Source organism: Dermochelys coriacea, chromosome 1 (assembly GCF_009764565.3).
Source record: "Dermochelys coriacea isolate rDerCor1 chromosome 1, rDerCor1.pri.v4, whole genome shotgun sequence".
NCBI lineage: Eukaryota > Metazoa > Chordata > Testudines > Dermochelyidae > Dermochelys > Dermochelys coriacea.
In genome coordinates this window covers 329005418-329032314 of record NC_050068.2, presented here as the reverse complement: position 1 = coordinate 329032314, position 26897 = coordinate 329005418, and the positions used below count along the sequence as shown (strand labels likewise).

The 26897-nt window shown below is 40.4% G+C and overlaps 2 protein-coding genes across 6 annotated transcripts in view; one reads left to right on the top strand and one right to left on the bottom strand.

The window, feature by feature from the left end:
- The first annotated feature begins 1991 nt into the window (after window positions 1–1991).
- On the top strand, window positions 1992–23232 carry ARMC10 (armadillo repeat containing 10). 2 transcript variants are annotated; one of them, XM_038394553.2, is made up of 7 exons: window positions 1992–2031; window positions 2227–2259; window positions 3271–3416; window positions 4944–5078; window positions 6312–6488; window positions 13629–13700; window positions 20577–23232. In XM_038394553.2, exons 1-7 carry the CDS (start codon window positions 2007–2009, stop codon window positions 20871–20873), a joined length of 885 nt encoding a protein of 294 aa, XP_038250481.2. In that variant the 5' UTR covers window positions 1992–2006; the 3' UTR covers window positions 20874–23232. The 2 variants fall into 2 exon arrangements, with proteins under 2 accessions (XP_038250481.2, XP_038250462.1); XM_038394534.2 differs by lacking the exons at window positions 1992–2031; window positions 2227–2259 and adding an exon at window positions 3000–3171.
- A 1379-nt stretch (window positions 23233–24611) lies between these two features.
- NAPEPLD (N-acyl phosphatidylethanolamine phospholipase D) overlaps window positions 24612–26897 on the bottom strand; it is a 32208-nt gene continuing 29922 nt past the window's right edge. For 2 of the 4 annotated variants that reach the window (XM_038394416.2, XM_038394454.2), the window contains exon 5: window positions 24612–25740. In XM_038394416.2, coding sequence (XP_038250344.2) covers window positions 25612–25740 — 129 coding nt within the window. In that variant the 3' untranslated portion in view covers window positions 24612–25611. The remainder of the gene's footprint in view (window positions 25741–26897) is intronic. The other 2 variants (XM_038394436.2, XM_038394445.2) reach the window with 1 other exon arrangement.

Genomic DNA, 26897 nt, shown 5'->3' with positions numbered 1-26897 from the left:
TCAGGTGAGACGCAGAGGGGCTCACGCTGTCTGCAGCTGGGCTGTGCCCCTCCGACCTCCCGCCCACGGGCGGGGGCTTTCTCCAAAACGCCCTTAGTTACTCTCACACGCCAGGGGAGTTTTTAAACACTTGTACTGCCGATAAAATCTAGGCTTTCGCAAAAAGAAAAGGAGGACTTGTGGCACCTTAGAGACTAACAAATTTATTAGAGCATAAGCTTTCGTGCATCCGATGAAGTGAGCTGTAGCTCACGAAAGCTTATGCTCAAATAAATTCGTTAGTCTCTAAGGTGCCACAAGTCCTCCTTTTCTTTTTGCGGACACAGACTAACACGGCTGCTACTCTGAAATCTAGGCTTTGTAACAACACTGCCTGATGCCTTAGCTGATGTGACCTTCCAGAGGCGGCATGGAAGAAGAGAGGGGAGAATTGTGGGGGTAGGAAAGTGAGGTTATTTTGTTACTCTTTTGGGTTATTGTATGTGAGCATTTCCTGGTATCCTGACAGTAATGCAGCTAGCGAAGTCTCTGTTAGGGAATCCAGCCCTGCGCTACATCTCTTTTCTCACCTATTGTAGCATTTATTTTTACAGAAAAAGCACTTCTAGTTCATAGTCTTCTTCAGACTATTTGAATAGGTCAGTTTGATTATAGCTGGATTTACTATCTGAAACTTTAGGCACCTAAATACCTTTGTAAATCTGGCCGTAATGGATGTAAAACTTCAAACAGACTCTCATTGATGTATTTTTAAAAGCTGACTAGACTCCCTTGAAATCATAAAAAGAAAAGGAGTACTTGTGGCACCTTAGAGACTAACAAATTTATTAGAGCATAAGCTTTCGTGAGCTACAGCTCACTTCATCAGATGCGTGAGCTGTAGCTCACGAAAGCTTATGCTCTAATAAATTTGTTAGTCTCTAAGGTGCCACAAGTACTCCTTTTCTTTTTGCGAATACAGACTAACACGGCTGCTACTCTGAAACCTTGAAATCATGCATCTTACCGGTTGCCTTATTGAAAGTGCTTTATTGGGTATCTTGCTTGCCTTCTGTTCTGTTAATGATTTATGAAGCCTTGTAACTGATCAAAGCACAGATCGGTATAGTAAGGAAAACATTAGTGTTTTTGCAGGCTAGCTTTTGGATGTCATGTTATCTTCAACTTTTGTTTCAAATGAAAGAATGTTGAAGAATGTGGTGGTGTTAGGGAAAGGAAGAATGCATGCATGGGTTTTGTAACCGGTAAGATAAAGAAGTTAACCAACTTCTGGATCTTCACAGTCTGACAACAGTCTTTTTAAGGTATTGATAATGATGAAAGAAACAGACTGGAACTGCATTGGACACCTGCAGAAAATGATTTGCCAGTTCTAATGTGAGTCTAGATTTGTCCAGCGGGATTGCAGTGGTTCAGTTTCCTGAGCTCTGTTTTTCAAGAGAATTTCAGGTTACACTTTGGTCACAGTCTCAATTGAAATGCCAAACTATCTTGCCATTTTTGTAGTTTGATGCTGATGAGCCACTATTTGCAAATAGCATAACTGATATTGGTAAAAATGTAGGAAAATAGGGTTCAGAATAATTGCAACCTAGTGAGAGTGTAACAAGGCAGTATTTGTTGTGAAGTCTTTTTTATGTCAGTTTGCACTGCCACCAGTCTGGCAAAAGTCAGTAGGATCTGTACATACTCGGTACTGAAAATCAGTGTCTTTTTTTTTTTTTTTTTTTTTTTTTTTTTAAGTGGCTAAAGCCCTGGTTCTGCTACTGAATCTACTTGGGCAGACACCTGACCTTGTGTGAAGCCATTCAAGTCAATGGAGGTCCACAAATGCACAGGAATCCTCCATGGAGATCTGATTGCATGATCAGGACCTATATCTGGAGTTAAATGCTTAACTTCATGCACTGAAGTATGAAAATTTTAGAGTTGGTAAAGACCTTTTAAAAAAAAAACCCAACCTTTGTCACATTTAATGGCTAACCATTGTGCATAAAGATTCAGTAATGAGGAATAATGCTAATAAATCGAGAAAAGGAGTACTTGTGGCACCTTAGAGACTAACAAATTTATTAGAGCATAAGCATATGAAAATGCATCCGATGAAGTGAGTTGTAGCTCACGAAAGCTTATGCTCTAATAAATTTGTTAGTCTCTAAGATGCCACAAGTACTCCTTTTCTTTTTGCGAATACAGACTAACACGGCTGCTACTCTGAAATAAATCGAGAGAATCTCATGAAGAAGGATCTGCTTCTGGGTGAGCTGGAGAGTTTCACAAAATCGTAGTATTTATTAGAGTACCCCTTCCTTTGTCTCAGATCCTGGTCTTCATAAAACCATTTAGCCAGCTCAAGAGCTTCACTCCTGATCTGTCTGATCATGAACTTTTACATTAGTAGCATTTGCTTTCATGAAGTCCAGGTACTGTATGACACTCTTATGGTTAGGTGACTTAGGAGCAGAGCTCTTCAGTTGGCTTAGTGTCTTCATGAAGAACAGTAACCTTAACACAGCAGCTGTTTCTTTATCAAAGATCTTCAGCTCAGATGTCCCTGGACTAGCATATTCTTCATTCACCATGTTAGCCCCCATTTCGGGGAGGAATATTACTGGAGATAAGTCAATTTTCTACTCTTTTCCTAAATTGGCCAAAAAAGTTGTCACGTTCCATGTCAGAAATGGAAGTAGCAGACATTTTAAAAAAAAAAAAATCTCCATTGGATAACTGCAATGAATAAGGATCCAGTTATGATGAATAAGGCTAACAGAATTATTTATTTGTGAATTAGCAAAGTCATTACGTAACCCCCACATTCTTACAATTTTTTTTATACTTTTGTAGTTTTGAAACTAGAGGGGCTCAAAGTCATGCAACTCAGAAAGTAAGCTTTTTTTTTTTTTTTTTTAAAAAAAACTGACTAGAAATCAGAAACTACTTAATTTACGTAAATCCTAAAAAAAAAAAAAAAAAACCACACACACCACCAGGCTTTACTCGGATTACATGCTGCAAAATTGGGGCAGATGCATTCTTTTAAAAATATGTATATTGAAATCCTGCTTTAAATGCAAAATAGAACCCAGCCTTAACTGGTATTGCAGTGGCTCTGCCATAATATCATGGGTGGATCAGTGAATCCTGGGACTACAACTGACATGCTCTCCATAAGTATGTGGCTATAACACAGCTCTGTAAAAGGTGTTATGTGCTTTGGTTCAGTGAAATGTTTCAAAGTTGATTTTATTTTTTTTTTTTAAACCTTGGCAGACACCGATCTTCCCAAATCACCCAGTAACCTGGACGCCAGTCATCTACAGAAACTTATTCATTTGCTTGAGTCCACGGATGATCCATTAATTCAAGAACAAGCCTTGGTCACTCTGAGCAACAGTGCTGCCTTCTCTGTAAATCAAGTCAGTCATGTTCTAAAGAAAGCAATTGTATTTCAAAGTGAGCCAGTATAGAAATTGACACTGCATTTTGCTGAGGAGTAAGCATGAGAGAGAGATCTAGACACTCCTGTGTTCTAATCCTAATTTAGTGACTGTCACCCAGATCCTCAAAAGTATTTAGGCGCCTAACTCCCATGGATTTAAAAGGGAGTTAGGAACTTAATTTTGTGCATCTGGGTCAACGTGATCTCGTTTCAGTCATTTAATCTCTCTGTCTTAATTTCCCCATTATTACAATGGATATAAGAATAACTACTTTACTGTGCTGTTATGAGCATAACTAATGTTGGTACAGAGTTTCATATTTTCAAAGTGCTATTTTATGTGTGCATTATTACTAACAATTTTATAGTGTCAACTGAAGAGTTTGATCTGAGAGGTGCTGAGCACCTGCAACTTCCATTATCAGGCCTGAAATTTGCTAAGTCTAACCCCTCTGCTATCAGGGTATTCCTTGGACTGGGAATTCAGTATGACAAATTTCTTTGGGAGATACATGGGTACAGGAAAGCATAAAGGGTTAATTTTCAAGCTTCCACACTTCTCTTGTTGAGATATTTCTCACAATTGTAACAATAGCTTCTCAATTATTCTCTGGCCTCTAATGAGAAACTAAAAATATTATTTCTTACTAAAAAACTTTATTCTTTCCCCCCAGACCCACACTAAGGTGACTGGGATATCATGAAGTCCTGAGAGATTTTTCATAAGAATTAAAACAATTGTGTTGAGTTCAGTTTTGGGGAGGAGGAAGTAGGGTTTTGGGAGGAGGAGTAATATATTTATAAGAGCATTTGAACTTTGTAAATTTAAAGGAAAATAAGCTAAATTTTAGAACCTGCTAACTAATTTTCGACCTGGTTCTGCAAACCTGCATGCTGAATTCCTGCTGAAATCCTTCTGAATTCAAAGGGGAATTCTGACACAGAGGGCTTGAATAATAGAGATATTTTGCTCTTTTAAGATATTAGGCCATATTCTAGCCTCAAATGTTTAAGTAGAGCTCCCACTGATTTCAATGAAAGTAGTGTAACCAAAGCCAAAATATGGCCTGTTGATGGCATATTTTACTACACTAAATGAAAAACACAGGAATTGTTTAAGTTGGATTAAACAAAAACATAACTGATGCTGCTTTCCAGCTCGAGAAGTGAGCAAAGCTTTCTTAATTTGGATAGTTTTTACAAGACTTGAGAATTTTAGGAGTGACCCTGCAGAAACATCTATCCATCCTATTTGTTCTCATTTTATCTATGAAAAAATTTGGAGATAAACTAACAAGGTACATACTATAAATTGGCAAAAAAGTTTCACAATGAATGTTGTGCATATTTTATGTAGGCTGGTATGTAAAGAAAAAATATTAAACTGCTGATATTCTCTGCTTAAATATCAGAGACCAGATACTGAAGGCTTTACTCAGGCAGAACTCTCATTTGGTTTAAGATTAACAGTAATATCTTGTATATTTATCTGTTTATCTTTTAGGATACAATTCGAAATTTGGATGGCCTTTCTGTTATTGGAAAGATGCTCTCAAATTCCATTCCCAAAGTTAAAGAAAAAGCACTAAACACACTTAATAACTTGAGTATGAATGTTAAAAATCAAGAAGAGATAAAGGTAAGTGTACTAAAAGGCACCATAACTGAGGCAAAACAGAATGAAGTATGGACAGCTAGGAAGCAACAAAAGACCTTTCAATATAGCTGTTGATTAAAACGATCGTGCAGCAACATTTGGAGAACATGAAGATATACAAATCAGCAGATCCAAATGATCTTTAAACCCTAAGGCCAAGAGAAATGGCTAACAAATTTATTGAACCACTAGCAATTAGTTCTAAAGTATTTTAGAGAACCAGGTAGATTCCAGAGGACCAGAAAGAAAATTAAGTTGATACCAATATTCAAGAGAGGAAAAAAATATCAAATGGAGTCAGGATTATTATTCTAAATTCAATCTCAAATATGTATTATAAAATCCATTCACAAATACAGAAGTAGTTCTGCTTTTTAAATAATACAAATGCAAAAATGTAAAGGGATACGGTCAATTTCAGACTCACATTTTCCTAATATTCAAACCTATCCCTCTACAACTGTGAGCCCTTACAAAAGCTATGTTCCATTGTAAATGGAAACTTGATCAGTAAGTGGAGATGAAAGATTTTCTCAGGAGCTAGACCTGAACTATGGAATCCGCTGCTACATGGTCATTATCTCTTGTAACTAACCACTTTTGCAACTAAATGCAAAACTCATTTCTTCTGCCTAGCTTTGCCTCCATAAATATATCACATATACAAATACACAAAATCCTATAAGCAATTCAATTCCAAGTGCCTATTTCTTCTGGGGTGGGAAGGAAGAGACATTTCAGTTCCAGTTTTTAAATACTGGTGTAGGGGGTGTGTTCAGATATTATGGCGTGGGAATCATAAATGCCTAGTCTGACAGAGCCATTCAGTGTTACTTTAGGCCTGTCCAAAAGGCCCTTATAAATTTATGTAGAGTAGGTATTCTTTTTGTTTAAATCAGAACATATTGTTTAAAGGTAGCTCTATCAGAAAACTGTTTTGTTTTTTTTTTTTAAAAAAAAAACCAAACTAGTCTTTACAAAAAATTCAAATTGATAGTTTCTGCTAAAATTTAAGGTAGCTTTTTTAGCTGCTAGTGCCTTACTTAGTGTTCTTGATCAAAGATGAGATTGATTATACATAGTTGTATTTATCCCCTTGCTGCTGGGAATCATGATTTTGAGCCATCGTGACTACTGACACTGGGATGTTAACTGAACTTCTTTGGCTGGATCAACAAATTGTACATTTAATCATTTCTCTCTTTGTTCTTTAAGGTACACATTTTACAAGTCTGTAAGGAGATTGAGTTATCACCTTTGAACTCTGATCTGCAGCTAGCTGAACTTAGATTATTAACAAATATGTCTGTTACCAATGACTACCACCATATGATGACAAATGCAATTCCGTGCTTTCTTCATTTGCTTTCAGAAGGAAACGAAAGGACACGGGTACTGTTTATTGTACTATCATAACCAGATACCAAGCTGCTTAACTTTTGACTGACATGTCCTCTAGTTTAGATTTGTTTTCTTTTTTTAAACCATCAGTTTCTAAGGTACTTTGGTCTGGGGGGGGAGGGGTGTATTTTTTTTTTTTTTTTAAGAAAAATAATTTTACAATTCAGTAGCTATAACTAGTGGAGAATGTATAAAGGACTTGCAAACATTGCCCGATTGTTCTCTCCAGTGGAAATTCCCACAGGAGGGAAGAGTACTTCACAAGGATCTTCTTGCAGAGTTTCTCACCGCAAATCATTGCCACGGTGGGGTATTCCCCCTCTCTGGAGATGAAGCCTTATTTTTGCCCCTGTATTGTTGGATGCTTTAGAAGACCAGAGCCATCGACACAGTAGTCCTGTGCCTTTGCACTGGCTCTAGAAACCCCACCACCCCCTTCCACTGTCTGACTTATCAGGGAAAATGGAGTCATGCTACCAGTGCCTCTGTTTCAACTGCCACATGGATCCCATTATAAAGGGGGTTGCCCCTGCATAGAGATGGGGAGAGCATGGAATATATAACACCACAAGCTTCATTACCTTTCCTAGCTAATCTCTGTGGTGCTGCTGCAGGGAAATAGAGCTCCATTCAGCTCTTTTCTGCCTCTGGCCTACACCATCCCAAAACAAAGGAGAGCCCTCTGTAGGATCCCAGTAAGTAAATAGTGCCATGGAAGTAGGAGACCACCACCACCACTTCAGCATAGGGCAAAAGGAGATCTGCATGTGGAGGGTTCCACTGTTCCATGAATCTCTCTGGGGATAGCGAGTAAGGGTTTGCTCTCAGAATCACATGGTGATCTTAACTAATATTCTTTATCGAACATCTGTTTATAATATGACTCTCCTGGAAGTTGTATATACAGGTCAGTCAACAGCCACCTTGTGGATCTGAGAGCTGAAACTTGCCCTTTGACTTACAGAAGACTCCTTATGTTGGGTATGTCTGTGACCATAATTACTAGGAGTATAGGATCATCTGAATTTTTGTCAGAGTCCCACTACTAATAGAAGACCTGTGTGCACGTGTACCGCTTCTTAGTGGTATTTGAAAAAAGGAAAATTGTATATTTGTAAACTATCAGAAATAATGGGAATCTTTTCCTTCTCCTTATGATGCTTCCTGTGGGTACCCAGGGTTATGAGGCACCTTGCTACCAACTGCCCTTAGCATGAGGAAGCCTTGTCTGTGCCCGCTGTGTCCCCAAATCCATCAGCCAGGGGCAGCACAAATACTCCCCTTCTAGGCGTATGCAAGCCTTACGGTCTCTCTACAGGTTAGTGATGGGCACTCTCCAACCCCTGAGCCTCTGAGTATTCCCCTGGAGTGTCCAGCCCCTGTTCCACTAGACACTTGCAGTATTCCCAGGTTCACAGTTTCCAAAGAAGCAGTGCATCCCAGCTTACTAGTTTCATTCAGATCACTACTCTGCTTCACATGCGGCATGTAGATACGTTTATACTGAAAACAAGTAAGTTTATTGAACAAAGTATAACAGTTCAAATGAAAGTAAGTAAACGTATTGGGAATAAGTGTTAACATGCACTCTAGAACCTAGACTTAACTCAACATTTTCATGTCATAGAGCAATGCTCACCTAAAATCCTTCCAGTATTTTACAGCCAGACTTGGCTGTGACCCTCCATTTATAAGACACACTGTTTGCCTCCTCAGTTGGAGGATTCAGGGTATACCTTTGCATCCCCAGATATACCCCAAGAATCCATTCTCATTTATTTTCTTTTGAAGATTTTGCAATGTTTTGATTGTCATTTGTCTCAGTATGCAAACAGGCATCCATTGTGAGACATATAATGCCCAATATACTCATGGCCAGACAGAGAGATCTGTCTGTTAACTCCTGCCTGAAAGGAACCTGTTCAAAACATGTCACTTGCTTTAAGAACAATTTTCTATACAGATGTTACTACTTAAATATTATCCATACATACATTTTGCAGTGATGATGACCAGAGGGTTCTGGGCTCTTACTCTTGGTGTAAACCTCACATGACACCCTTTAGTGAATTATACATATATCTGATCCAGCAGATCCCAGTTTAAAAAAAACAAAACCACACACCACTCTATGCACCCCCTGTGTCCTCTGCCAGTTGGCACTATGAGGTTCCTGGGTGACGCTCCTCCATTAGGGACAAAATTCAGAGCTAATCTAAGTTGGAGCAATTCCATTGACATCTGTACATCCATTCACACCAGTATTTAAATCCTGCTCACTCTTCTTACATAAATAGTTTCATTGATTGATCAGGGTTACTTACATGAGTTAGACAATCACATTTGGCCCTTAATGTAGTGGTACGTGCTTTAAAGTGACATGTCAGTGCTACAAGATGGCAATTCAAGAATATTAGCCTCAGAAATAAAAGGCTAGAGATGTGCTCATCATGCATTCAATCAGAATTGAAAATGCAGTGTTTAAATCTGTAGTTATGGCTAACGCAAATCTGGTTTGCTTTATTCATTGCAAGTAGTCTCCCAGAGCCCAGTGATCCTACTTGCACATGTAAGGCAAGTAGGATTTGGCCCTAATTATCTGACATCGCTTGTCTTTATCAAGGCAACAGCTGACTTTGAAGGTAGGGTCCTTTGCAGAAGCTACCGTCAAGTGCTCTGCAAAGGCTAAAGGGAGTTGCTACCGTGTCTCCAGTTATGGTGCTTACTATAAATCACTGGATTAAATATCTTTCAACCAACAGGCTTTCCAAATCTCTCGCCTCTGTGATTTCACTCCCAGTAACCCGTCGGTCACCAGTCAAATTTCCTTGTTCACTTATCCAGCACACAGCAAGAATCTTAAATTGTTTTAGCTCTATCTCCCCATATATTCAGAGTTCAGCAATATTAAAAACTAAACTTTCTTCCTAAAATAGCCTATTTTTATTTGAATCTGTGACACTCCTTCTTGGCCTGTTACTATAGATGTTGGCTTAGTGAAATATTGCACAGCACCTCACTGCAGGTACACACGTCTCTAATTTCATGAATTTAGATCCTTCATTCCAAATTCTGAGGATTTCATGAACCCCTTTCTCATAATACCAAGGACTCTCAAATCCGCCATTCCACAATAAGCTGATCAGCCCAAAGTGTATCACTGATGTAATAACTCTCAATCCTTTCCTGTATAGCTCCTGTTAATAGCTCAGATACTGCACCTTAAGAAATGTAGCATACCTGCATCTTCCCCCAAAAATACACAAAAGCCACATTATAAAATAATCACTTTTATATTTCCACATAAATCATAGGCATGGACTTGGAAGGATTATATTTTATCGGGAAATGTCATTAAAGGTAGATCTGATTTTTTTACTGTACATAAACTGATGCAAAAATACTTTCATCAATGATGCTTGAAATTTATAGATAGGCAAAGTAAAAAAAAAAAATGCTGCTTGAGAATTTATCTAAGGATATTTTGTATATTTTGACGTGATGTTGACAAAGCTTTAACTTTTTGAATCTTAATAACAAATGTTAAGGCTGCAAGTCTTTCACAGAGGTCATGGAAGTCACGGATTCTGTGACTTTCTCAGACCTCCGTGACTTCTGCAGTTACTGGTGCGGCTGACCCCAGGGCTGCCCAAGCAACTGGGGGGCCCCCCGAGGCCTGCCGCACCGGCCACTCCTTGAGCAGCCCCAGGGCCAGCCGCACCAGCTGCTGCTCGGCCGCTGGAGCAGCAGCGCCCCAAGCCACATCCCGCCACCCCCAGCACCTAAGATTTAGACAGGGATATTTATAGTACAAGTCATGGATAGGTCATGGGTCATTAATTTTTGTTTATTGCCTGTGACCTGCCCATAACTTTTACTAAAATACCCATGACTAAATCTTAACCTTAATTATGGTCTGCCACCCACCATAATTTCACAATTGTTTTTAATTTTATTTTTATTAATTCAAACATGAATATTATCTGTCAGAATTATTTAAAAATAAAAAAAAAATTCTCCCAAGCCTAGTTATGTAATGGGAAAGGAGAAGAAATCAGAGTTAAGCCTTATTTGGCATTTCCAGACACCTATTTAGTTTTTTTTTTTTAATACTACAACATTGTAACAAGACTGTAAATACATATCAGTTACTGAAAAAAAAGTTTTAAGATGAGAATTATTTGTTTTGCTCACTTCAGCATTAACTGAAGGGCAGCTCAGAACTCTACTGAAGGGTAGAGAAACACAAAGGAGTGAGTACATCCTAAGACCTCCTGAAAATGCACTTCTTCTACAAAGCTTATTGATTCCTGTCTTAGCTGCCTTTCAGCGAGTGTGAGAGAATTTTAAAATATGGAATTAGGAGATATGTGCTGAACATCACTTGTCACTGGCTTTTGTTGCATCCCATTCTTTATCTGCTCGTTGTCTTAGATTGTAAACAGAAGTCGGAGTTGCTCCCCCCAAAAGCCCAATTTGCATGGTTGCAATTTTAAAATACTAAGATAGCTGCAGTCCTATATTTAACACTTGTCCTGTGCAAGGCTGGTGTCAGTGTCTGGTATGGCTGGCACTCAGTTATAAGTCTCGGGGCACACTGTCAGAAAACAGGGCAGACATGCCAAACTGGTGGTATATCCTAGAAGTAGATTTCTACAAGCCAGTAGCAAACATACACTGTATTAGTCTTGCCATGGAGCCACAGACTGTCTCCTTTAGTTCTCCAGCCCTTCTTTGCCACCCAGACAAATTGGACTTTATGGACTTTATGATGAAAGGTTATTAAAACCAAGATTCATCACACATTAGGGTACTCCCAACCCCTAGGGGCCAGTCACTTACCCCGGTCAATGGATACTCTTGATCTCACCAAAGACAATGCTGCAGTCAATTCTCTAATAAACTAAAAATTTATTAGTTAAGAAAAAGAAATGAGTTATTGAGAGGTTAAAGCTGGTAAAATACATTACAGGTGAATCTAAGTTTGTAGTCCAGTTGATAGCAGAGCTGTAGTATCTGCTAGTCTAAGTTTCTCAGAGTTGCCCAGAATGGCTTTGGGGACTTCTGTCCACTTGCTCAGAATTCCACTCTGTCAGAATTCATCAGTCCAGAGATGGAGAATCACTCCCAGGGTCCCTTCTTATAGTTGAAAGGAGTCTGGCAAGCGTTCTCAGCACAGCATAGGCTCTTGCTTTGTTGACTACACGCAAACGTTTGTGAATTTTCCATTGTTGAACATTGAGACCCATGTTTTGAAGCTTCAGACACATTTAATGGACAATTTGAAGATAATGCATTTAGTTACAGCCATCCAGACAATCTTTCATAAATTATCAGGGAGTTTTACATATTAAATGAACTCATATCTAAACGCTAATACATCCATTTGATCAACAACTAAATAAGTACAAGGTAATTGTGACACAGTTCTGTCCTTGTCTCAGTGGGTCCTGCGTTTCCTGGCGGATTTCGGTAGCCTCGGAGGCTCATTGTGACCCTTCTCTTTCTAGAGGAAAGGGTCACAGCCTATTGAGCCATTTGCATCATAGGCCAGCAAGGGAGGTGAGGAGAAGCTACCCTTCCTTGCACAGTCTCTGTTGTCTCCCAGTCTCAGTGATTAATCGGGGGCAAAGCAGGGGAGCCCAGGCCTGCCTTTTACTCTGGGCTCCAGCCCAAGGACCCTAAAAGTATCAGCTATGGTAGCGGACTTTTTAAGAAACTGGACGAACACACAATTCCCTGGGCCACTTCCCCACAGCAGCCCCCAATTCCTCAAGATCCACTTCACCCTTACCTCAGGGCCTTCTTCCTTGTGCCTGATATGGTTTGTATTTGCTCAGTATCTCCAACAGCACAACTTCTTCCTACAGCTCCTAACATAGATTCATAGATACTAAGGTCAGAAGGGACCATTCTGATCATCTAGTCCGACCTCCTGCACAGCGCAGGCCACAGAATCTCACCCACCCACTCCTACAAAACATTCACACCTACTGTTTAACTGGGAGGCTTTTAACTAGTTTCAGCCAACCCCTGATTGGCTTCAGGTGTCCCAATTAACCTAGCTGTCCTCCCTGCCTTCTGGAAAGATCTTAATTGGCCCCAGGTTTCTTAATTGACCTGGAGCAGCTGCCATTTATTTAACCTGGTAACAGGGATTTGTTTAGCCTGTGGCAAATATATCTGTCTCCCATTACTTTACTATAGCCATCTGGCCTTGCCCCATCACAGTAATGCATGAGGTGTATAATGAGATATCTATAAACCTGTTGACTGCTAAGTGAAGACAGTGCCATTAACATTACACTAATTTTCATGAATTTAGAGTAAATGTAATTACCAGGGCATATGCCCTGTAAATGTAATGTGATAACATCCGCCTTTGTTCTAGTCTAACAAGTGAACTGGCTTGAACGCACTATGATCTTTTAGCATTTCTTTGCTATAAAGACACCAGTCAATTGCCTTATTGCTCTAATCTGAACCAGTCAGACGGCATCAGAGAGCTAGTAACCTGTTAGGCAGCATCACGGCTGGTTTACTAAACAGTGGATTCATTTAAGGCATAATCCTGCACTACTAAAATTGATTTCAATGGGTGGAGGATCAAGCCCTTAAAGCTGAAAGGCCAAGTTCTCCTCTGTTTCATTGTGTAAAAACCAGAGCAGCTCTACTGAACTCAGTAGAGTGAGCACACTCGAGTTACTCCAGATTGATATCGGTGTAAATAAGAGCAGAATTTGCTCCTGCAGTATTTTTCCTCCTCAGTTGCTTTAGCTACAATGAATTAATTGTTAAAGGCTAAACGCTAAACTTCGTTTCTCTCTGCTCAAAAGCAGTAAACGAAGACAGTCCTGGTACCAAAGAGCTGACAGATGCAGAGAAAGCAAGGACACACTGAGAAGCTTAGAGGTGGGTGGGAGGTGGCTCTTTTCATGTGGACATCATGAAGAAGTTAATCTTTATGTGGAACTAGAGGGTGATAGTGTGGCAAATTCTAGTAGGGAGACGGTTTCACGCAAAGTTGCGGGGAAGAGGGAAGGCATGGGCCAAGGAGACAGTGAGTATTAAGATTCCCCTCCCCTTATTTTAAGAGTTTTTCCATGTGAACTATTATGTTCCTCATTTCAGATTCAAGTTCTGAAAGTACTTGTGAACTTATCTGCAAACCCAGCCATGACAAGACATCTTTTCAGTGTTCAAGTAAGACTTTCAAACTGCCTCAGTGCTGTACATTTTAGTACAAAAGTTCATGGTGCTCTTATTAAATCTACACTTCAAATTGTATGATTCTTAGATAGCTGTATGTTTTAATGTTAGAATTTTACTTTACATAGCCAAAGCAGGCTGAAATCAGGAACGGTAGCTAAAAGCATGCTAAGCCTCTCCCAGGTTGTGCTATATCAGAGATATCACATTCACATATGAAGATTCACCCAAATGCATGGTTAACATGTTCACTATACGGCCACTGTTGATCATGCTTTCTGTATATAATGCAGATGATAGTGGCGCTTTGCAAAAGTCCTTTCTCTCCATCCCTTCCCACCAAACAAGGGCATTGGTTGCTGCTCATACATGAGACGCAAAATAACATACCCAGTTGTCACTTTTCACCTATATTCATCTCCAAAAGGAACATATGGCCTGAGGATGTGCTGCAAATCATTTCAAATGCATCCAGTGTTGCAAATAATCCTCACTTTCTCAACAACTGTTGTCTCAGCTGTCATAACTTTTTCAGCTGAGAAAGGTAGAAAATGCAGTATACACAAAACATCTCTATCCACAGATGTACTGTTTTGATAAGAAAAGGAGTACTTGTGGCACCTTGGAGACTAACAAATTTATTAGAGCATAAGCTTTCGTGAGCTACAGCTTACTTCATCGGATGCATTTGGTGGAAAAAACAGAGGGGAGATTGATGTACACACACAGAGAACATGAAACAACGGGTTTATCAGACACACTGTAAGGAGAGTGATCACTTAAGATAAGCCATCACCAGCAGCAGGGGGGGGAAAGGAGGAAAACCTTTCATGGTGACAAGCAAGGTAGGCTATTTCCAGCAGTTAACAAGAAGATCTGAGGAACAGTGGGGGGTGGGGTGGGGGGGAGAAATAACATGGGGAAATAGTTTTACTTTGTGTAATGACTCATCCATTCCCAGTCTCTATTCAAGCCTAAATTAATTGTATCCAGTTTGCAAATTAATTCCAATTCAGCAGTCTCTCGTTGGAGTCTGTTTTTGAAGCTTTTTTGTTGGATAGCCACTCTTAGGTCTGTAATCGAGTGACCAGAGAGATTGAAGCGTTCTCCAACTGGTTTTTGAATGTTATAATTCTTGACGTCTGATTTGTGTCCATTCATTCTTTTACATAGAGACTGTCCAGTTTGACCAATGTACATGGCAGAGGGGCATTGCTGGCACATGATGGCATATATCACATTGGTAGATGCGCAGGTGAACGAGCCTCTGATAGTGTGGCTGATGTGATTAGGCACTATGATGGTGTCCCCTGAATAGATATGTGGACACAGTTGGCAACGGGCTTTGTTGCAAGGATAGCTTGTGCCACACACTCTCAAAGAAACTGCGGAACCACCTGATCAACATCCTCTACAGCAAACAGGGAAAGATTAAGAATGAGCTCTCAAAACTGGATACTCTCATAAAGAACCAACCTTCCACACAAACTTCCTCGTGGCTGGACTTTACAAAAACTAGACAAGCCATTTACAACACACACTTTGCTTCTCTACAAAAGAAAAAGGACACTAAGCTATCTAAACTACTACATGCCACAAGGGGCCACAACAGTGGTTCCCGTAACCCACCCAGCAATATTGTTAATCTATCCAACTATACTCTTAGCTTAGCAGAAGAATCTGTCCTATCTCGGGGCCTCTCCTTTTGCCCGTCCACCCCCACGAACATGATGCAGTTCTGTGGTGACCTAGAATCCTATTTTCGACATCTCCGACTCAAGGAATATTTCCAACACACCTCTGACCAACATATTAACCCAGAGGGACCTTCCTACCAACACTACAAAAAGAAGGATTCTGGGTGGACTCCTCCTGAAGGTCGAAACAGCAGCCTGGACTTCTATATAGAGTGCTTCCGCCGACGTGCACGAGCTGAAATTGTGGAAAAGCAGCATCGCTTGCCCCATAACCTCAGCCATGCAGAACACAATGCCATCCACAGCCTCAGAAACAACTCTGACATCATAATCAAAAAGGCTGACAAAGGAGGTGCTGTCGTCATCATGAATAGGTCGGAGTACGAACAAGAGGCTACTAGGCAGCTCTCCAACACCACTTTCTACAAGCCATTACCCTCTGATCTCACTGAGAGTTATCAAAAGAAACTACACCATTTGCTCAAGAAACTCCCTGAAAAAGCACAAGAACAAATCCGCACAGACACACCCCTAGAACCCCGACCTGGGGTATTCTATCTGCTACCCAAGATCCATAAACCTGGAAATCCTGGATGCCCCATCATCTCAGGCATTGGCACCCTGACAGCAGGATTGTCTGGCTATGTAGACTCCCTCCTCAGGCCCTATGTTACCAGCACTCCCAGCTATCTTCGAGACACCACTGACTTCCTGAGGAAACTACAGTCCATTGGTGATCTTCCTAAAAACACCATCTTAGCCACTATGGATGTAGAAGCCCTCTACACCAACATTCGACACAAAGATGGGCTACAAGCCATCAGGAACAGTATCCCCGATAATGTCACGGCTAACCTAGTGGCTGAACTTTGTGACTTTGTCCTCACCCATAACTATTTCACATTTGGGGACAATGTATACCTTCAAGTCAGCAGCACTGCGATGGGTACCCGCATGGCCCCACAGTATGCCAACATTTTTATGGCTGACTTAGAACAACGCTTCCTCAGCTCTCGTCCCCTACTGCCCCTACTCTACTTGCGCTACATTGATGACATCTTCATCATCTGGACCCATGGAAAAGAAGCTCTTGAGGAATTCCACCATGATTTCAACAATTTCCATCCCACCATCAACCTCAGCCTGGACCAGTCCACACAAGAGATCCACTTCCTGGACACTACGGTGCTAATAAGCGATGGTCACATAAACACCACCCTATATCGGAAACCTACTGACCGCTATTCCTACCTACATGCCTCTAGCTTTCATCCAGATCATACCACTCGATCCATTGTCTACAGCCAAGCGCTACGATATAACCGCATTTACTCCAACCCCTCAGACAGAGACAAACACCTACAAGATCTCTATCAGGTTTCAGAGTAGCAGCCGTGTTAGTCTGTATTCGCAAAAAGAAAAGGAGTACTTGTGGCACCTCAGAGACTAACAAATTTATTAGAGCATAAGCTTTCGTGAGCTACAGCTCACTTCATCGGATGCATTTGGTGGAAAAAACAGAGGAGAGATTTTTATATACATACACACACACACACACAGAGAACATGAAACAATGGGTTTATCATACACACTGTAAGGAGAGTGATCACTTAAGATAAGCCATCACCAGCAGCAGGGGGGGGAAAGGAGGAAAACCTTTCATGGTGACAAGCAAGGTAGGCTAATTCCAGCAGTTAACAAGTATATCAGAGGAACAGTGGGGGTGGGGTGGGAGGGAGAAATACCATGGGGAAATAGTTTTACTTTGTGTAATGACTCATCCATTCCCAGTCTCTATTCAAGCCTAAGTTAATTGTATCCAGTTTGCAAATTAATTCTCTCAAATTAAGATCTCTATCATGCATTCTTACAACTACAATACCCACCTGCTGAAGTGAAGAAACAGATTGACAGAGCCAGAAGAGTACCCAGAAGTCACCTACTACAGGACAGGCCCAACAAAGAAAATAACAGAACGCCACTAGCCATCACCTTCAGCCCCCAACTAAAACCTCTCCAACGCATCATCAAGGATCTACAACCTATCCTGAAGGACGACCCATCACTCTCACAGATCTTGGGAGACAGGCCAGTCCTTGCTTACAGACAGCCCCCCAATCTGAAGCTAATACTCACCAGCAACCACACAACAGAACCACTTACCCAGGAACCTATCCTTGCAACAAAGCCCGTTGCCAACTCTGTCCACATATCTATTCAGGGAACACCATCATAGGGCCTAATCACATCAGCCACACTATCAGAGGCTCGTTCACCTGCACATCTACCAATGTGATATGTGCCAGCAATGCCCCTCTGCCATGTACATTGGTCAAACTGGACAGTCTCTACGTAAAAGACACAAATCAGACGTCAAGAATTATAACATTCAAAAACCAGTTGGAGAACACTTCAATCTCTCTGGTCACTCGATCACAGACCTAAGAGTGGCTATCCTTCAACAAAAAAGCTTCAAAAACAGACTCCAACGAGAGACTGCTGAATTGGAATTAATTTGCAAACTGGATACAATTAACTTAGGCTTGAATAGAGACTGGGAATGGATGAGTCATTACACAAAGTAAAACAATTTCCCCATGGTATTTCTCCCCCCCACCCCACCCCCCACTGTTCCTCTGATATTCTTGTTAACTGCTGGAATTAGCCTACCTTGCTTGTCACCATGAAAGGTTTTCCTCCTTCTCTTCCTCCCCCCCCCCCCCCCCCCGCTGGTGATGGCTTATCTTAAGTGATCACTCTCCTCACTGTGTGTATGATAAACCCATTGTTTCATGTTCTCTCTGTGTGTGTGTATATAAATCTCTCCTCTGTTTTTTCCACCAAATGCATCTGATGAAGTGAGCTGTAGCTCACGAAAGCTTACGCTCTAATAAATTTTAGTCTCTAAGGTGCCACAAGTACTCCTTTTCTTTTTGCGAATACAGACTAACACGGCTGCTACTCTGAAACCTGTTTTGATAAGACATGTTTATGAACACAGTACCACTCCCAATGCAGCTCTAAAGGCAAAGGCGGCTTATGGATTTGTGGGGCCCTGGGCCAGAGCAAGTGGGGGCCCCTTCCCACCCCTTCTGCCTGCAGTCCCCCCCACCCCCGCCCTCCTTCTGGCAGGGAAATGGGGCTGGGACACGCGGCCTTGCCCTGCTCTGCCCACTCAGCACTTCTGCAGGAGCATCAGGTGGGTGGACGGAGCTAGTCGGGGCATGGGGGCACTGTCCCAAGGTCTTTAATACATGAAGTACTTTACTTTCCAGCACCTGTTGGTGCCCTCAGCATGCAGGTGGTTGCATCCATTTCAGCTATATGTAAAAGAATGTCAATATGGTGACAAATGAAATGTAAACCACTTCAAATTGCCTTTTAGTTGTACTGTTTTTTACTCTCAAATGAGCTTCTCAAAACAAAATTGGACATCACAATATTTGGTTTCAGTACTCCTATTTTAAAACCCTTTTGGGAAAGTTGCAGGCACAAATAGCCAATCTGCTGCCCTACAGATACCGTGTCTTACCACAGCTCCAGGTCAAAGTTTAAAAAACAAGTGGACTTTTGTTCTTGATGAACTTCCACTTCATCTGACTATGGACTGCAGTTTTTTCAAGGGGCATTATAAGGTCAAATATGAGCCAAAAATGAAGCAGATGTATAAACAAGCTTGTATAAAATCTGAGACCAATAAAAATGTTTCCATTAATTAAAAACAATGTTTACCTCCTTCCAACAAATATTTGTATTCAGTGTTTACCTCCCAAATGTTGTAACATGATCCTAATACCTTAGAACCTCAGAGAAAATTATTGTTCTTTTTAATCCAAAATGAAAAGGTCAAATAAGTGTAAAGCACGCTTGACTTTTAAAATAATCAGTTTAAATAATCTAAAGCATTCTTAACAACATAAGTAAGAATTTTAAAAAAATTAAGCTGACTGTCCACTTAAGAACATCAGTATAATGTATGTGAAATTAATTTATCCATCTCAGTACAGTCCCAATGGACATGCTCCATAAATCAACATAAATTAGCAACCTTGGTGACAGTCACAGTAGAAGTTATAGATGCTGACTTTCTAATGTGCTGGGGGTGCTCCTCCCCACCCCGGCTGTACTCCAGGTCTCACCCCCCACTCCACCCCTTCCCCCAAGGCCCTTGCCTCTTCCTGCTCTACCTCTTCCTGCCCTGTTCTGCCCCGTCTCTGATCACTGATCAGCAGGGCCGCCGGTGGATGCAAGGCGCTGGGGGGAGGGAAAGGTGCCAGTAAGGGAGCTGCCAGTGGGTGCTCAGCACTCACCATTTTGGAGTACCCATGGGGTCAGCGCCTGTGGATTCAAGGACTGTTCCTGTGATCCTCCAAACACACATGTGCCTAACTTTAAGCATGTAAGTAGTCCCACTGAACTCAATGGGCATGTTTGCAGGATCAGAGCCTCAATGTCTAGATGACATCTCATTGGCAGGGGCAGGATGGAGAAACTGGCACTGCCACTGCCCGATCTGTTGATAAGCACACTTCAGTGCAGAGTTGTCAATCCAGTACCTTTTGATAGTCCTGCAAATTAGGATAGTAGTATATAGTTGTGATTACATGCTTAGGCTTAAGTTTTTGAAAACTAAATTAAAAAGTTAACTGTATTTAGTCTTGCCCCTGATTTTTACCTGAACCAATATTTAAGTAGCCAAGGTCAGTCTTCAGTATACCAAAATTGTATCTTTATCCTGTCTGCACTTTAAAACACTTTCTAAATACTTGACAAACATTCAGTCACTGTTCGAGGCAAATGAAATACCATTCAGAATGAAAACAGTATTCCAGCCGTTATAAATGAAAATGAGAATTTTCCAGACAACCACATAAAGATTCAGAGTACAAAGCATATGTCAGGTTGCAAAACACAAGCCAATCTTTTCCAAAAGGAAAAATGTGCAGTCCTTGCAAGTCTGACATGCTTTTATAGCACATGGTAGCTGTAATGTGCATATATATGCAAGGTTTCTATTTTAGTGAGTTTTAGTTAGCTGTCTAGTGTGTGGATCAGTATTTTTATTTATTTATTTATTGAGAAATCATTGCTGTTTGGGGGGTTACATCAGGAATTTTTCACACATTAACTTCTCAATTGATTGATCATTACTTTTATGTATTTAATGTCATAGGCACCATCATTGCTTTCACTTTTTGACAACTGCATAAACAAAGATATTCTTCTTAGAGCCCTGACGTTTGCCTCAAATTTGAATGAGAATATGAAAAATGAAGAGCGCATCATTACCCAGGATCAATACAGTGAAGATTCAATTTTTTCTCTGCTCTGTGGGCATTCTTCCCAATATGCTAAGAAACTGGTATGTTTATTGCATCATCATGATACAGAAGTGAAAGAACAAGTTGCCAAAATAATAACACAACTAAGAGGAGATTCTAAGACCAGATACTCTGGTAAATTACAATAATAGAAAGTGTTTATATTCAATGCTAAAATGAATTGCCTTTCATGAAAGAGTGAAGTTTAACCCACCACTCTTATTTTGCTGAGCACAATTACATTACTGTAAGCAAGACGGCTTACAATGCATTTAATACACAGTCTGTTAGAGATTCTCTTTCGAGTAATGTAAGACAATGGTCTGTTTAGTACTGACAGTCTCCTGATAGCACAAAACTAGTGTGTGTACATGATAGAGGAAAGGCACTTTGGGGCATGGAAATATTTTCATTTCAAATTTACAGTAAGTTATGAAACAGTGAGCTCAACTTTTAAAAAAGTGAACCTTAAAGTGACCTGTTAATGTTGCAAACAGCATTTTCATTTATTATGCAGCTATAAACATTCACTCTAGGCTGTAATGTGTGATAGATTTTGAGCAGTGAATTTGTCACTTTAAGAAAGGTTAGGCCATTTAAATTTTAGCAGTGTAATTCTATTAATTTTACTATGCACTTGCAGGGAAATACTGGAACATCTATTAAGTAAAATTAATCTCCACATTATTACTTGGATGAAATCATAATGAGATTAGTCAAATTATATAAACATCTTTTGAAGGGAACTAGAAACAAATTTAACAAGTGGTTTATAAGAATTATATTACCCTCTTAATTGCAAAGTGCATCAACTCAAAAAACAAATGCAGACACTTTGAATATATAATGTAGAACATGTAGTAGAAAACATCTTGTACTGAAACAAAGCCACTAAAAATCCTTGAGCAAAGAATTATAGTGGCACAGTTATGTCACTATAGCTAAGGTTGCATCTCAACTTTTGTTTAAAGGTCAGCCTTTCTAAATCCTTTAAAATCAACATGCTTAGTTGGATTCCTCTGAAATTTGGTGTGCCTTGGGCGATGAATGGCAGGGTTATTGATGTGGAGATATAAGCCCCAGAAAAAGTTACCATTTTTCAAAATGTTATTTTTTGTTTTTTTACACAGAGCTAGGGCTCAAACTGTTGATGTGGGTCAAAATAGTCTGAGTTTTACACAAGCTAGTGCATGGCACCCACTAAATCTTAGGGGAGCCCAAAATGAGTGGTATTTAAGAATGTATATTTACAGTGCAAATGCACCAATACAGAAAAATGTTCCTGCCATTTTATATGCTTTATAGCTCAATTATTGTAAGTGATCTAAAATTAGGTTATTTGAATGGCTTTGAAATTTGCTGTGCTCATGGGGGCACAGAGGGTTAGTGACCCTAACTTGGAGTCATTTGACCAAGGGGTTTCCTGAGTTACAGACCTCTACCCCCAAATAACTGTTTCCTTTTGCTGCCATATTCTGTTATACTGAGAGGTACTAATGACTGGATAACTCACAGACCTCATTGAGATTGATGGCTGTGCACTCATCCTTCAGTTAACATAGCCAAGGATAAGTAAATCACAAGCCCCCACTTAAGACCAAAAAGAGATTGCTACAATTTCTGAGTCATGGGTGGCAGGTTGTTGGGTTTTTTTTGGTGGGGGGGAATATAATCGTATCTTTGGATGGGGGCGGCGGGAAGAAGTAGACATGTGAATGCTTCCTTGGAGGGGAGAGGTATTAAGGGGCAGTGGAATAGGGGGAGGGAGTTGTATGGGGATGAGGGAAGTGTGGCACCCCCAAACCACCAGTGCACCCCAATTTCCCTACACTCCACAACTCTGTCAGTGTGTCCCAACGTATGCACAAACTGCACACATCCACCATTTCAATTAGTCTGTGAACTCTTTGGGGCAGGGACTGTCGTATAGTGGGGCAGGAGCACCATTGTACTTTAGGTTGTCACATTTGTTTAAAGGTCAAACTTTGTCTTCTAAAATTGACATGCTTAATCAGATTCCTCTGAAATCTGGTGTGCCCCAGAAGACTGCAAAGTAGGGTTAGTGACCCAAATGTAGGGTCATTCGAGCTAGGGGATGTAGAGATATAGGCCCTGAAAACAGCTATTTTTCAAAAATTGTAGATGGATTTTTTTGGTGTTTGTTTTTTGCACAGAGCTTGTACCTGAATTATTGATGTGATGCAAATCAAAATAGTCTGTCTTTTGAGTTTTACCCAAGGTAGTGCATGGCACCCACTAAATCTTTGAGGGACCCAAATTGAGAGTGGTATTTAAGAACATGTTCACCTTCACTTGTGTAGATGTGTAGTCTGGAAGGATTGCAGTAAGCATGCATCAAAAAAGAAAGTGATGGAGTTTCTATGCATCCACTTCATGTTTGCTTCAGTCATAAGAACGTGCCACTGCCATGGCCTTGGTGAACTACCCCCAACTGGTGGTTCCAGTCCAAACCTTTGTACACCTGTGTAATAAAGATTTAATAATTCATGTTGCTTGCTAGAAGTTGCTCTTATGTTTTTATTTTATGGGGAGGTTTACTTTGAACATAGCAGAATGGTCAGCAGGGAGTCTAGCCAAAAGTTTTGTTGTATTGGGTGGGGAGGAACTGAAAACAAAGGACTTCTGGGGGAGCAGGTATAAGGATTGTGGCTGCAGAGGGGGCAGGAAATGAGGTGGGGTATAGGCAAGCCTTGCATTGGTTGTTAGGGAAATATCTATTTCAATAGCTCTGGTATGTGGGAGGGCAGATTTATGTGGTGTCCCCAAAACCACAAAGCATGGAGGGTTGGAACTGACAGCAGAAATACCTTGATTGATGAAGGAAGAGAAAATGTGCATGTTGCCAGCATGTGAATTCTGGCCAATTACTGGATCACAAGGTTGCAGAAGTGTGCAGTGTGTTCAAGTGTGAACAGAGTACGTGTTCAGATGGGCTTGCTGACAGCAGACTGACTTGAGTGAAGAGACATGGTCTGTGCTGGCATTTTTCCTACTCTGCAGCATCTAACTCCTGACTTTAGAGATTGTGAAGTGGTTCTTCAGTTGTCTGTGGTATTCTTTCTCGGGAGTTGGCCAAGTGTGAGTGTGCTAAAGGACCTAGAACAACCTGAATCTGATGCCAGGGGACAATGAGGGTATGTGCATACGGAGGCTCTGCATGAGGAGAGAGAGAGAAGGTGGCAGGGATTATCTACATTGATGGAAAAACCCCTTCTGTTGATGTAGGGAGTATCTGCACTATGCTGCTATAGCACTGCAGCCATGCCACCCGTAGCACAGACATGCCCTTGCTCTCCCTTACTACTTCCACAGCCTTCAAATCTCTCTTCTGCTCTACATTTCCCAAAATATATTTGAGACTAGTGAAAAGTTCAGAAGATGTAGCTACAATGTTAGTATTAAACCACTAACAAGAAAAAAAAAGTGGGGGAAGTCCACCCTGAGACAGTTAACCTATGGAAAAGTTTGTCAGAGAATGTTGTGAAGGCCAAGACTATAACAGGGTTCAAAAAGGAACGAGGTAAGTTCATGGAGGGTATGTCCAGCAATGGCTATTAGCCAGAATGGGCAGGGATGATGTCCCTAACCTCTGTTTGCCAGAAGCTGGGAATGGATCAATTGATTACCTGTTCTATTCATTCCCTCTGGGGCACCTAGCATTGGCCACTGTCAGACAGGATACTGGGCTAGAGGCTCGATGGACCTTTGGTCTGACTCAGTATGGCCATTCTTATGAATTTAACATGCAATGCACTCCCAGAACAAAAATATCCATACCCTGCAGTCAGACTTATGTTTTGGTATAACTAACAATCCTGTAAGTAATATAGCAACTTTTTACAATGAAATGTGAGGGAAAGTTACAATTTTGCTGGCAATAACTTTATTTTGTAACTCAGTAGGGCAGTTTGATACAGATGCATTTTGCCAAGTTTTACAATACTGCACAAATTTTATAATCCCACAGCATTCTTAGTAAAACCATATGGAAGCTGTGAAAAGTCTTCCATCGCCTGTATCTGAGAATGCCATTAGTTCCCCCTGCTTATTTGAAAAAAAATAAAAAATACAGAAATAAAAGGCTGAATCATGACTTCAGATCGGAGCAAAATGAGTATCTCAAAACAATACAAATATTTATAGGCTTCAGAGTAGCAGCCGTGTTAGTCTGTATTTGCAAAAAGAAAAAAGTACTTGTGGCACCTTAGAGACTAAGATTTATTTGAGCATAAGCTTTCATGAGCTACAGCTCACTTCATCAGATGAAGTGAGCTGTAACTCATGAAAGCTTATGCTTATGCTCTAATAAATGTTAGTCTCTAAGGTGCCACAAGTACTCCTTCTTTGAGAAATATATGATAAAGACTAATTTTAAAATAATGAAAGAGTACAGATATTCTGGCCAGCAGTAATTATGCATTAATGATGCAAATCTTAATATATCTCTTTAAAAAGGCACATTTCTTTAGATCATTTTTAAACTCATTTTTAGTTTCTCCTGAAATGCAAACATACAGGCATTCAATAAAATCAGTATTTTACTTTAAACATGCTTTCACAACAGTTGGAAGATTCCACCCCTTAATCATATGAAAATTAAAATAAAGCATTTTTTTGGTTGATGTACATAGTTGAAACAAGGCATTTATAGACAATGTCTTGTACATTAGCCAGTGTTTAAATCATCTCTCAATATGCCATTCAGATTATAAACAATTGTGTGATCAAGCAGGTATACAATTTTTACCTCTGAAATTAACAAACCTGGAGTCTAAAAATCCAGTACAAATTTTTAGAAAGTTTCAGAACCCTATAATGAAATTATCAATCAAAACAAAGCTCAAAGAATTACCAGATTTTAAATTATTATTCAAATCCATCATCGTTTATATTCAAGTCTCGTGATTCTCCATGGTGCAAGACAAAGAAATCCTCCGGTTTCAAGCCATATCTTTCAAGGGCTTCATTCAGTTTAATTGGAGGATCCAAGTAATACTGGGGATGGAGGGAAGAAAGAGATACAATACCAGCATTAGATAAAAGATGGTTTTCAAGCTCCACACCAGTGGTTCTCAACCTATTTATGTGGCCCACAATGTTATTTGGGCCACATCCAATAGTACCTCTATGGGCCTGAGGATGTCATGTGGGCTGCAGCTCTGTGTTGACTGGGCCACAGGTTGAGAACCACTGCTCTACACAAACTGGTTCACATTTTAGATATAATGGGCAATGTGTACCAGGTGTACAGTTTCTGAGATTAAGTGAACATGAAAGTTTTGAAGCTTATTGGAGTTTATTATTATTTAAAACACCCCATTGAAATTATACAGTTAGTAACAGGCAACAGATGAGACCTATAATCTTTACAATACTAGCTAAATATGGATCTATCACTCAAAATCCATACTATCTCACACCCTATTTGATAAGAGTTCTTAAATAAACCAGGACCAGCTCACTCCTGGGTTGGGAATCATGGGGAAAAGTTAAATACTGAAAGAAGTGGAGTTGGTGATTCAGTAGATGGCACTTTCTTTCCCAATTTTAGAAAAATGCATTCCCTGTCATATCATTAACAACAAATAAAGACTTCCCTCCCCCCATTTAAAGGTTATTCAGTTTAATTGTTCAAGCAAGCAAACTGTCATTTCAATGCTGTCTGCTGTGAAGTTGCTCCATTACATTTTTAAAAATAAATTTAGATATGAACTCTTCATCTGAAGAAGGTATACTGTGCACACAGCATTTCTTGGCAATGCTATCTTGAATACAAAGCAAAGCATGTTTTAAAAAAAAAAAGGCTTAGGGGAGTATTCAACATGTATTCAGAATAATGAAAAAAGTACTTCTTATATCTTGGATATTAAAGGCACAGATCAGGGGTGGCCAACCTGTGGCTCTTCAGAAGTTAAATGTGGCTCCTTGTATAGGCACTGACTCTGGGACTGGAGCTACAGGTGCCAACTTTCCAATGTGTTGGGGGGGGGGAGTGCTCACACACTGCTCTGCCACGGGCCCTGATCCCACTCCACCCCTTCTCACCCCCTCCCCTGAGCCTGCTATGCCCTTACTTCTCCCCCTCCTCCCAAGTCTCTTCTGCACACCACGAAACAGCTGATCAAGAGGTGCGGGAAGGGAGGGGGAAGGCA

Bases quoted from the DNA above. Each gene is read 5' to 3' on its own strand.
- ARMC10 (XM_038394553.2), top strand. From the start codon at position 2,007: ATGAGGAATAATGCTAATAAATCGA. The intron at 5,079-6,311 runs GTAAGTGTACTA...TTGTTCTTTAAG, and splicing joins AAAATCAAGAAGAGATAAAG to GTACACATTTTACAAGTCTG. The intron at 13,701-20,576 runs GTAAGACTTTCA...TTAATGTCATAG, and splicing joins GACATCTTTTCAGTGTTCAA to GCACCATCATTGCTTTCACT.